The sequence below is a fragment of the Pagrus pagrus genome (genome assembly GCF_965226575.1).
Source record: "Pagrus pagrus genome assembly, chromosome: 23".
NCBI classification, from domain to species: Eukaryota; Metazoa; Chordata; class Actinopteri; order Spariformes; family Sparidae; genus Pagrus; species Pagrus pagrus.
In genome coordinates, this window is record NC_140205.1 from 15,644,264 (window position 1) to 15,657,169 (window position 12,906).

General features: G+C 41.6%; 1 protein-coding gene across 1 annotated transcript in view; it reads right to left on the reverse strand.

Moving 5' to 3' along the window:
* The window catches only part of slc2a13a (solute carrier family 2 member 13a), a 69,904-nt gene that overhangs the window by 6,699 nt on the left and 50,299 nt on the right, over positions 1-12,906 (reverse strand). Inside the window, exons 5-6 of the mRNA XM_084346175.1 lie at positions 2,042-2,205; positions 1,826-1,946 (exon numbers count right to left, since the gene is read on the reverse strand). Of these exons, the coding sequence (XP_084202301.1) occupies positions 1,826-1,946; positions 2,042-2,205 (285 nt within the window). The remainder of the gene's footprint in view (positions 1-1,825; positions 1,947-2,041; positions 2,206-12,906) is intronic.

Here is a 12,906-nt window from a genome sequence, read left to right on the forward strand (position 1 = left end):
ATGGCTTACAAGTCAGTTGAAAGCATTAAAAAGATGTTTTCTACCAACTACAGATACATTAGCTTAATTACCTGGCTATCTATGGCAAAATAATAAAATCTCCTAGTAGCAGTCAACATTTCATCGGGCAAAATCAATGGCCACCTGCAAGAAATAAGGACCCTGCTTTTGTCTAACTTTGGTGGTCAGTCACTGTAAACTACATACGTGCCACACAAGGATGATGAGTATCAACCAGCATAGCAACAGCATTTGTCAATCAATATATCCAAGAGGTTGCATAATCTCCCATGGACGTCACCTAAAGTCAGATCGAACCGGAGACACCTCAAGAACGCATCCTTAATGGGTCGTCTCGTCCATAATGAGCGTGAGACGCCTGCGGTGGCTCCGGTGCTCCTCTGACGTGGCCCGTGGTCGGCGAGGGGATGTGTGCGCTCAAATGCAGTAAAGTGAACTCAATGAAGGCGCTGCAGTGTGGTGAAAGCACTCATCTCTTCAAATTACCACTGCGTTTGTGTTTGTGTGTCGCAGCGTGTGGGTTGCCGGACAGCGAGTCCATTAGGCGCTGTTTGTTGTTATGATGAAAGAGCGTCGTTACACATGAGTTTCATCTTGTGTCTGTGTAAGTGAGAGTAAATTGGAACACAGAGGCAACTGATCCCTGGCTTACATGAAAACACACCCAGGTTCTCCATCTGTGTGTATGTGTGTTTGTGTGTTTGCCTTTTGTTGCCAATGGAGACAATGAAGCGCATTGTATTTTAAGATTAATATTCGGGGGAAAAAATCATGAACAATGTTTGCAAAGCATTTATAGAGAATTGTTTTCCACGATAACCCGCTGTTTTATTTGGTTTTTAATAAATCAGGAGGAAACGGGATGGATGTTGCACAGTACAGTGCAAAAATCTGACTTTCAGCCAGACTCTGCATATATATACGCTGGCACTAATCTTAAATTCAAGTCTGAGTGCTGAGAAATACACAGATTTTTACTAATGTATGTGTGAAAACCTGCAATAACTTCAGCACAGATATCCTCTCAGAAGGTTTTTTATCCTCTGAAGCTCTCCACCACTGAGAGTGCACTCTGGACTCATATCCCGACAAAGTACTGAGTGCTTTTACAGAGAGCAGAAGTGCCTTTATGTTGAATTGCGGTCTTGGTTTTGCTTTGCATTTCCATCCATACCTGCGCATAATGCGACTAAATGTGAATAACGGCACTTAATATCAACCCCGGTGAAGAGCTGGGGGAGTACTCTTTAAATCCCCCCAAGTCTTCCTTTGGGATGCTTAAAGGATAAGTTCACCCAAACATTAAAATGCAGTCATTATCTACTAACCCTCAAGCTGATGAAAAGTTGGGCGAAGTTTCGCAGTCCACAAAACATTTCTGGAGAGTCACAGCAAAACAGCGTTGCAGCACTCTCGACACTTCTCAAACTAATCCTTTCAAAAGTATCTAATTATCAAATAAACATGTCCCATGTGAGCAGCTTAAGCCTCAGAAGAGCCTCTGAATGTTGAATCCTTCTAAACATTGCAAAGCTAGTTCTTTCTTTCTGTCTTTTGGAGGGCTGTAGCAGTCGGAGTAATTCCAGGGCTCAAACCAATCAATATCAGGTCCTGAGCAGTATTTAACCGCTCTTATTTGGACCATAATGTCAGTAAAACTGTGCTGTAGCTGCCCGTTATTTTTTGCTTATGGTTGTTCATGAAGGGAGATCATAAAGGGTCATTGTTTTATAGCAGAGGAGCCAGTGTTACAGCAGCAGCGTTTACCTTGTAGCCAAACTGAACCCTAGAGGTTTGTACTTACTGGTATTTGGCGCAGGTAGAGTTGGCCATAGATGGGTCCAGTGGGTGAAAGGTGACAGGAGGGCTGTGCTGGGCCGACATCAGAAAACCGATGGCCAACAGGCCCAAACTCAAACACGAACCTGTCCAAAAAAATGACACACAACATGAAAAACTGATCATTAGTATCTGTGGACAATGACATATCTACCTGAAGTGGACAGTTCGAGTGGCTTACCTATGATACTGCCCAAGGTGAGCTTCCTGCGCCCCACTCTCTCCACCAGCCACACTCCCAGCAGGGTAAACAGGAAGTTAGTGAGGGTGGTGAGTCCGGCCAGCCAGATGGCCAGCCGGTCGTCCCGCACTCCTGACATCTGCAGGATGGTGGCGCTGTAGTACCTGTTGGACACAGAGACAGAAGGAAAAGAGTCAGTTCCTGTAGCAAAATCATCCATTTATATGCCGGGTGAGAGACCAACATCACAAAATCAAAAGGATAACTTTGATTTATTACAACTTGTTCCTCATTAACAATAAACTTCATTGTCCAAAATGACATCAGCGCCCTGAAACAATACACTTACATACTGGACAGCATATGGGCCGATACCAACATATCTGTTAGGCCAATATCGGCTGATATTAATCGACCAACCAGTACAGCTTTTGCACTTCAGTTTTTCCTGTTTCCCCGTTTCCAGTCTTTATGCTAAGCTAAGCTAACTGGCTGCAGCTTCACAGACAGATATGACGCATTGATCTTCTCGTCCAACTCCCTGCAACAAAGCTAATCCCATTTCTCAAAATATCTCAAACTAAAGCTTTAAAGTACTTTTGTTGAAATTGAAAGTGGGTCCACCAAACAAAGAGTCAGTAATAATCCTTCTTTGCGCAGGAAAAATCCAAAGATCCAAGTTGTAATAACCATGAATTGCCCTTATTATATAACCATGCTTGCAGTTATAAAACACAGGTCTCAAAAAATATTCTTAAAAATTGATATATGAGATAATTTGTCCAGACAAGTCAACAAACCAACCACAGCCTCTCTTCTTGAGAGCCAACCACTTGTCCACCAATCACTGCCTCTCTACTTGAGCACCAGCCACTCATCTGGAGACGACTAACGATCGACTATAAATAGTCCCTCACCAGTCACTCTCCCTGCCCTCCCCCCTCTGTCTGCTCTCATAGAGTATAATTATACTCGCAACTCTGGCACCGTGTTGCTCCACGTTGGCAGATTACCTCCAATCATCATCAACAACGCTCTTAACAGGCCGCGGTCAACAATGCAGACACCTGCATGGGGTCCATTTCCCACTTCAATTATGATTTGATGTGATGGAGACAAAAAAAAACATGGACAAGTGCACATAGGATGGCTGCACAAACACGCACACCTGCGAGGACTCAATGTATAGTGTCATTGTGGGAATTATATTCCTGAATGAGGCAGGAAACACATATGCTCACCCACGGTGAGGTATGTATACAAGCACGCAGGCTGTCTAAATCCCTCAGAGAATGCATCACAAATACAAAGAAGGTGATACTCATTAAAGAAGGAGCCAAAATAAAAAGTCTCCAGCATTGTCTGCCTCTCTGTCTCTACAGGCAACTCAGAATTAGCATTCTGCTTTTCATCTCTTCAAAAGAATTATTATCCCTCTCTTGCTCTCCCTCTTCCGCAAAAAACAAAGACGTTCAATTGAGGGATTTGCATAATAACTCTTTACTTTTCTGCCACTGTATCCAGTCAGACAGAACGAGAACGGAAAAAAGGATTGAGACGCCGCGATTCTGGTTCTGAAAGCTTGACCTACACTTGCCCGTCTTTTGGCGGGTGGTAAAAGTTACAGATGGCCTTTCTAGCCATCTGCGGATTTAAGATATGTACCGGTAAACGAATGTGCCGAGCGGACGCGAGCGTAGACACAAATACATGCATACACACTCAAAAGCACACAGGAGAAATGAGTCGGTTTTGGAGCAGCAGCGGGAGTAAAAACACTATTCCTGTTCTCAGCAGTGCAGCCTGCTGTGTTCCATCTTCAGCCCTGCATTTTACTGATTACAGCGCTCACACACACACACACACACACGCGCACAGTATGTCCTAACTTAAAACTACTGTGAATAACAGCCTGCTCAAACAAAGCGATCATTTTTCCGACCACTTTGCCAAGAAGTGTGTCTCGTGTTAAAAGCTTCTCAGAAAAAGGAAGCTCAGACGCAACACGCCGCCGGCAGACACTCAAGGTGTGAACTTGAGCCCGGCTAATTTCTGATTGCTGTCATTATTCAGCCTCTGCACACTCACTGTACACTCTTCTGAATCCTCCTGTGAAAAGTGTTGCTTTTTATAGTGACAGGTGAGCAGGAGAAAAGGCAAGATCTGCATATCAGCTCGTTCTCGCTCGTCATCGCGCAGCGTCAAGGGAAAGAAAGTTGGAGACAAACAAATGAGCGGATGAAGAAGTGCTGCTGCTGCTCAGCAGTCTCATGGAAATGTTACCCATCATTATAACGGGTACACGCAGAACTTTTTGGCTCAATATTTGTTTGTTTTTTCCTGCCAAAAATGTGCTCTTTAATGAGCCAACTTTTTTTAATAAGTGGAAATATGACAAAAGTTACATTTTAAAGGGACAGTTCACCCCAAAATTATGAAAACCAACATATTTTCCTATATACAGTACATAATGGTATTTATCCATCTAAGTCATTTTGGCGTGAGTTGTTTTGGAGATGTTGGCCTTAGAGCTGTCTGCCCCTCTTGAATATAATGGAACAAGATTGCACTTGGCTTGCGGGGCTCAAAGTGCTGAAAAATTCAATTTGAAATACTCAACAGTCTCTCGCCAAAAATCATGACCTGGTTACGCAAGATAATCCACGGACCTTGTTGTGAGGAAGTGTGCATCTACTCATGGACAAGAGGCTAGCTAATGTAGCTAACTAAGCTAGCTAACTTTGAAGCTCAGCTGATGAGGACATGTCATATGGGACGCAGAGCAAACACAGTGACCGGGGAACAGGCACAGGAACACAGGAGACGTAGGAGTAACACAGGCTTAAATACACAGGAATGATTAACTAATGGAAAACAGGTAAGCAGGAAAAAAGGGCAGGGAAAACAGACAAAGACAGGAAGTGGAGGAAAACATGACACAGGAAGATATGATTAACAAAATAAAACAGGAAATGACCAAACCATCACATGTCTATGGATTGTCTTGAATAACTGGATCATGATTTTTTTTCATCTAGTTCCATCATATTCTAGAGAAGGCAGACAACAGTACAACTTATATATCCACAATTTGACAAGTCACAATGAAACAATATATAGTTCTACAGGTAAGAGGAAAAATATGTATTTTTTCCCTTAAACTGTGTTTCCATAGACTGGCAGAAACAGTTGAAATTCTCACCATTTTTATTTTTGGTATTTCATCCCCATGCTTTTGATAATATTTACGATCTTAAAGTGTTTTTCTGCACTGCTTCAAGCCTGAACGGGACAGGTTTACGCTGTCATGCCTGATAGAAAGTGACACCTCTCAGTCTGAAACACCCACTACTTGTCAACTATTAACACAAATCACAAAGTGACAGGAAACACTCCCAGGCAGTCAAACAGGACCTGCATGAAACAGACCTCTGAGGTAGTTCCAGATGTCTGATAAACAGCCCTAAAATATATATCTTTATTCTCGCATTTCATTTTGATCCTCTAAGACACAGAGCAGTCTTTGATATTAAAACTAAAGCAACCCTTCATCTCAAAGATTTCTTTCTTCTTCCCTTCTGGGAACTGCTTCTTAATAAGAGGGTGTCTGAGGGGGTCACGGGTCAGACAGGACTGGTTCTGGTACTCAGGGAGCTGTAGTGAACGGTTTCTGTCTTGTAGGGAGGGTGAAAATGGAAAAGTGCTGCCATTCTGTGCCTTTGAATTCTGAGGATTACCTGAATTATTACCTGAAGCATTTGACATTTTTTTATATTATTCATTTTTTAAATGACCTCTAGCAAGATTGATAGTCGGGAAAGCTTTATTTTCCCGCTTGAGTGACTTTTTATTGAACAAAATGGAATGTAATTGTGAACAAAACGCCAGGGAAAGTTAAAAGAACTGTCAAGGAAAAAACTAGCCATTTAACTGTTAGGCAGGTATTTTCACACGGACAAACAAATGTCCCTTTGTGTTGTGACGCCCCACGTAAAGCTTATATCTCACAACTGCACATACACTTAAGGGACCGACCTTCTACATTTTTCAGTTTGTAAGAGCAATTTTTATCAGGAGCCATTTGTAGTGAGAAGAATAAGCTTCCAATGCTAGTTTTCACACAGCCAATAATAAGGTCAGAGCCACAGTGCCCTGGTAATAACCCATGATCATCAGAGTGCATTGAAGTAATTTTGTTTGATTAGTGAGAACTCCAGAGTAATCTTCTTTACCTGCGCCGATAAAAAAACACACATTAGAGAGGACGAATTTCACACTCATTTCTTACACGCACACGCACACACACACACACACCAAGCAACAGAGATATCATCTTTCTCTTTCCCACAGACACACACAAACACACCCACTGTGTTTTACATAAGAGACCCTGTGGAGCGTCGGTGCGAGGCAAACACGGGAAGGTGTGATCTGGCCCCGACCCCGCTCTAAAAACGGAACCAGGGATCCACGCTCCTGTCACGCTTTCATTCCTGACCTCTCACTCAACACGTTAAAGGTGAAGTGACAACGCCGACATCGGCCAGGGAGAGAGACGGATGCAGGAGGAGAGGAGCAGAAGGAGGGACTGAGATAACGATAGCTGCAGGGAGCACATGGGTGGAGAGAGTGACAGGTGGAAGAGAAAATAGAATTGCACTAACATGGTTCACAGGTACTTTAATGCATTCATTCTAGTTCTTGTTTCACATGTCACCAACTTGTCAGGTTGTCATTTACACCTGTCAACATCTGAAAGACAGATGAATCAAATCACTGCAACCAGACTCCAGCCAAATATTGCTGTTTTTTGAGGTGCCTGGTAAGCCTGTCAGTCTCTTTGCGTCTCTACTTCACATGTCCACAGTGAAGATATTAGACGTGTTTTCACTCGACTCTCTCTCCTTCTTACATTCGATCGCTCCCTGCTGTCCTTTGCCCGCTTCACATGGGTGGCGGTGAAAGGAATCGCTGACTCACGGTTGACATTTACTGACACATTACAGGATCGTCTCGGAGGCGGCTGACTCTTGGGAGCGCGCAACACGCTGTCTTAAAGGACCACGCTGATGGCTTCGTATTGTGTCGCCCATTAGCCACAAAATGACCTATACTTTATATTTTCTGAAAACCACTTTCTCAAGTATCCCATAAGTTTTGATGTTGTTCCTGCTGCATCATAAGCCATCCCAGAGCCTCTTCATCACTTCATCAACACAGTGTACAGTCATAGTGCATAGAGTTGGTGTATGGATAAAAACAAAATTTGACTAAGTGCAATGGAAACAGACTTAGTGAATGAATCATGACTTACATTTTATTAATTATATCTGTGATCATGTCTCTTTATTATAGCGGTGGCGTTGTTTCAGAAGGTATCTTCAGCAGCACAGATACTATCAGATAATCCTAGAAATATTCTCTGAATATTACAGGACTACTACAGGCAGTACTGTATCTCTATGATCCTCTCACTCTCTGTGACTACATGCTGCTACTTGTCACTTAAATCATGAAGGTGATACTACATTATATAGTATATAGGCCTTATAGATATATTAAGATATCCAAAATCTAAAACGATATATAGTTTAAGAAGGGGGACGCATATATATATTATATATATTATATTCCTGAATGAGCCAAAAGCCTTATGTGCATGTGAATTATGTGTCATTCAAAAAAAACAAAAAAAAACAAATACAAATCATCAGATCTGTAAGGAGTGATGCATACCCTGTAACCTCCCTTCAATGAATGCATGAAACAAACATCCGGCTGTCGTACGTGACTCAGTAACATAATGTGATCCCATGAATGACAGCAGCACTACAGTCCATCATGTCAACTGTGACACACTGTGTTTTTTTTTATTACCAACAATTCAAATCAACAATTCGAGATCATATAAGCGGCATTTCAAGTCGCTCTGTTCATTGTCATTGAGTTTTCCACAACATGGTCCTGCAAATGTTTCACAATAAAAGCCTTGTTGAGGAATGAAGGATTTCTGTCCACTGAAACCCTGGAGGGGTTTTTAATTTGAAACAGATACAGGAAGTGTTAAGTTTGCAAGTCTTCAATAGTGCCAGTTCTGCTGAAATTTAAGGAAAACTGTTTTGACACATGAGGCCGCAGTTTGAGTCAAAGTTATTTTTAATCATGTTGGCAAACTTTTTCTAACCTCGACCAAGTAGTTTTAGTTGCTTAAATGTAACTGCTCCTGAACTATGGAGTTGTTACACCAGGCAATGCTAATAGGCTAAAACATATCAAATCATTGGTTTGATACTTCAAAACATCCCAAAATCTTTCTTTGTATTCCAGAGAAAAACAAAGGAAACTGCCTGACTGACAGAGAAGGTCATGATGCTGCTGGAGCGGTTAACGGTGACTGATGACAGACCTGTGTATGTGTGTGAGGGTGTGAAATAGACCAACAGGGGAGGTTTCCTTTCTCTATAAGAGGGAAACGCTCTGACAGAGTGCTACTTATTGACAGAGCGCTGATCTAATTATGTAACTTAATAGTATGGATTTATAGGAGCTGGAGACAGACGGAAGGATCGCTGTAAGGCTACAGTGAGAGAGAGTGTGTGTGTGAAAGAGTGTGTGAGTAGGCAAGTAGTGAGTGAGTGGGTGTAAATGAACAAGCTAGCGTTTGTGTGCGAGCGAGTGGCCGACACGCTGAGTAACGAAGAGAGGGAAAGCAGGAAGTAAGTAAGTGAGAAAATGATCGAAAGGCGAGGAGGAGAAGAATGAATGAGAAAATAAAGAAGAGGGTAGGTGTGAAGAAGCGAATGATAAATGGATGGACAGGACAGGACGTGGCTGGAGAGGCAGCAAGAGAGACACACACAGAGAGATGGAGAGAGATGGAGAGTCTCATGGGAACTGGCCTATTTTTCAAATGAATGCATACGAACACAGAGCTGCGTCACATTTATGCTCTGGAACAAAAGCGCTTTGCCCAAATAGGTACGCCGCAGATGGATTGGATGTTCTGACGACACACGCACAGAGCACAAAGTGTAGCATCTGCAGATGTCTGTCATCCTCACAGAATGAAAACACAGTTTGTTTTTGCCTGCCTGACCCCCAAGACGCGACAAAATGAGCAGGGGTATATATCATCACTAAACACAAGGCAATGATAATGCAGCAGCCGCACCAAACGGTACATTCACTGCTTTAAATAACTGGACCTGTTTAATCACTGTTGGTTTCACTTGGCTTGCTGCGCTCCCTATTAACAAGTGCTACACAAAGCTCTGAAGAGTCTCACACAATTAATTTGTGATGTCAAAAGTAAAGGCAAGTGCGACGAGTTCAATTTAGGTGAACTTGCTGTTGACTGGTAGCGGTGTATTAAGCTTCAAGGAAATGGAGAGCTGGGCTATCTGAAATGAAAGATACTTACGTATCTTAGCAGTGTTGCACAATCCATTTCAGTCAACCTTCCAGGATACACTGCTGCTATAGTTTGAGTTTGTGGTTTAGTTATTTCCTGTTTATTTTGAAGCTCTATCCTCCTGTGTCTTGTCTCACCTTCTACTTCCTACCTTTGTCTGTTTTAGTCTGTGTGCTCCCTGCTGTCTTTGTTAGTTTGTCTGTTGAGTTTCCTGAGTCTGTTCCTGTGTCTCTGTGTCCCATCTCCCCACGGTGTGTTTCTGGCATTTGATTCCTTGAGTTTTCTTGGTTTGTACTTTGCCTTTTGTTTGTCCTTGGCTTTTTGTTTTAGTTTGTTGGATTTCTAGATTTCTGTGTTGTTGCTTCTTTTTTGGATTCTGGATTTTGGATTTATTAGACATTGGTTTTCAAAAAGCTTGCTTTTGCCTGCCTGCATGTGTGTCTTGTGTCTGGATCCCTTCTGGTGAAATCTGACAACTGCAGCAAACAAGTTGCACTAACTACAATTAGCAAGCTGCTCAAAGACCATTTTTCCTCCTAAATCACTCTTTAATTGAATTCAATTATACAGTATACCCATAATCATGACAAAAAAATATCAGGGCGGATTAAATTACTTGAAAAGAATATTACTGTAGCACTAACTCTCCAGCTACAGCAGTTTTAGCACAGTCGCCAGGATAAAATGTTGGCGGTTAACGCATCTTCAAAACCACTGACACATTAAAATTTTGTATCATACCGACAAAATGTTCATGATCTGACTTTTATATTGGCAGTGGAGGCGAGAAGGCTGCCAAGCCAGTGACCACAGTTCAAGACTGTTTCAACATTTGTAACTGTGAAACCACTGGATATATTTGATGAGGGGCCACGATGTTTCAACATTTGTGAGCAAGATATTTTTTAAAGAGACAATTTCCAGCTGTGGATGAGACGACAACACTTGATATTTTTGTTTTGTTGGTGGTGATAATCACAAGAGATCGGTTGATTTTCTTTGTCACAAATCATAAGCAAACAACTTATTAAAGTGTAGTTTTCAATTTGGGATTTTAGCATTGTAGACTAAATTCAACTTACTGTACATTTGCTAACAATGGCACTGGCATTGGCTAACTTAGCTGTGCTGTATTTTAACGTCTCTACAGTTGAATCACTGGGCAATGCACACGAGCGCAGGTGTTTTCACTATCCTTTCACTGTCCTCACTAAAATCATGTGACAATACTAAACTCGTGTACTTATACAAATGATAAAGGTGTGAGTTGACCTGCCTTTAACAAAACTAACAAGAGACTGAGGGAGGTGTCAATGAAGCACAGTAGGCACAGACACCCACAGTCCTGAGAGGAGGTCCACTCAGGAAACACAAGTGAAAACACTTGTGTGGGTGAATACAAACTGCCTGGTCATTTTGTTATCAATTCACTGTGTTTTTATGGCTTTTCTCTGTATGACTTTGTGTAACATCTGCATTTAGTTAAACATGTAGTTTGCACGTTGTAAATGCTGCTCCATCTACAGAATAAACATGCTTCACAAATGACATCTTACTGTGCATTAAGCAAATGAGATGTTTGTGCTACAGTGAGTGGTGTACGAGCGTAATGTGTTTCGGTGTGCTTTTGATTAGAGGGATAATTAGAATATTTCTCATTAAAGGGGATCTTGATGCGACTCCGTTGGAGACAGTGGAGGAGGGTTGGCATGATTAAGCTGCTTTTGAACGCTTGACGACATACAAGCACACACAGGAACGCATTAAAAAACAAGTCTGATTTGGGCAATTCTCCCACAATGTGCACACACACACACACACACACACACACACACACACACACACACACACACACACACACACAGAGTTGGCTGTGCCAGCTCCTTGTGGGCTTGCCAGCAGAGTGACCATGTAAAAACTGGCGTCTAGTGACATTTCCAACATGACATTTGTCTGTGGGACCATCTGTGAGGGCCAACTGGCCTGTGTCACCGACAAAACATCTAACTGCCCACTGACGACAACAAACACTCATCGTATCATATCATATTATATCATAGGTGTGTACTATATAACACCAAAATGTCTGGGTTCTTAAGGCATCTGTGAGGTTTTTTTTGTTTCCCCACTCTTTTTTGGTTGATTATTAGAATTTAATTAATAACCTACCACATTTCCTAGACAGTGCCAGAAAGTTACTGATTACATCTACTCATGTGTACTTAGTTTATAGTGTATTTAAGTACAAATTTAAGTGTTTTCATTTCATGCTACTTTACACTTTTACTCCATTATAATTCAGAGGGAAATATTGCAGGTTAATTTTTGATCCATTACATTTATTTGTTACTAATGTAACTAGTTACGTTACAACCTAAGAGTTTTTCATAGAAAACATTTTAAACTCCCCTCAAGTATATAAAATTAGAGCTAAGCCAAAGTAAACCCAGTAGTTTTAGTGCAGAAAATTAACCAAACTGCGGCCGTACAAAAAAAGGTCATATGGTGTCGCTGTTACACTGACGGTGACATATGTAGTTTTGGAAGACGCTGACAATTGACCTTTTAAGTCTAAACTAATGACCCAAAGCAGTTAGCTTGTAGCATTTTATCACTACTATGGAATTACAGCCAATAATTGTCACTTTCTGTGTCCCGGGCATTTAATCTTCTTATTTTCTGATCTATAACTGTTTCTTACATCAGGACGCTGCGGGTTAGGCAACCTTTTGCAGAAGCTCACTTGTTACTTTCACTGAATTTCCCTTTGCTGGTTCAATTAAGGCTTTACTTATTTCTTTTTAGAGGTCTATCGATGCATTACAAACTATTGTTATCGGCAGAAGTTTATTTTATATTAAATGAATAGTCGGCTATGGGCTTTTTCCTGCTCCAAACTATACTTACTACATCTGCCTTTAGAAATCCACAATCGGTCGACCTCTCTGTCATCTTGTCCAGTTCACTCTGACGACTTCCTGTAGAGCTGTGCGAGAGAAAGGTGGCGATCCACACATGTTTTTGTCACACTTGGACTTTTCACCAATGACTTCCTTGTTCCCCCGCCCTGCTGATGCAATTTCACACCACGAACAGCAACTACACTAAAACAGACCAGAAGCTGACTGAGGCAAATAAAAAGAAACATGTAAAAACTGTTTACCATTTTTCATACTTTGCCATCTTTTGGACGTGTAAGAAACTAATCCTGTTTTTGCATCTGATGTCCACTGCTAGGTTTTTGTCATTTTGAAGTCATTTTTTCCTTTGTCACAGGACTGTCTTCTTAACTGCAAGCTACTGATACTACTTCTTGCAAAGCCTGAACTCAAAGCACAAACCTATTCAAAGAGCTTCTCACAAAATATATCAAAGGGACGTAAAACTAATTGAAAGAATACAGGGTTTTTCTTCCACAGCTCCTGTACTCAATATTTCTTGTCCCCTTTTTCTG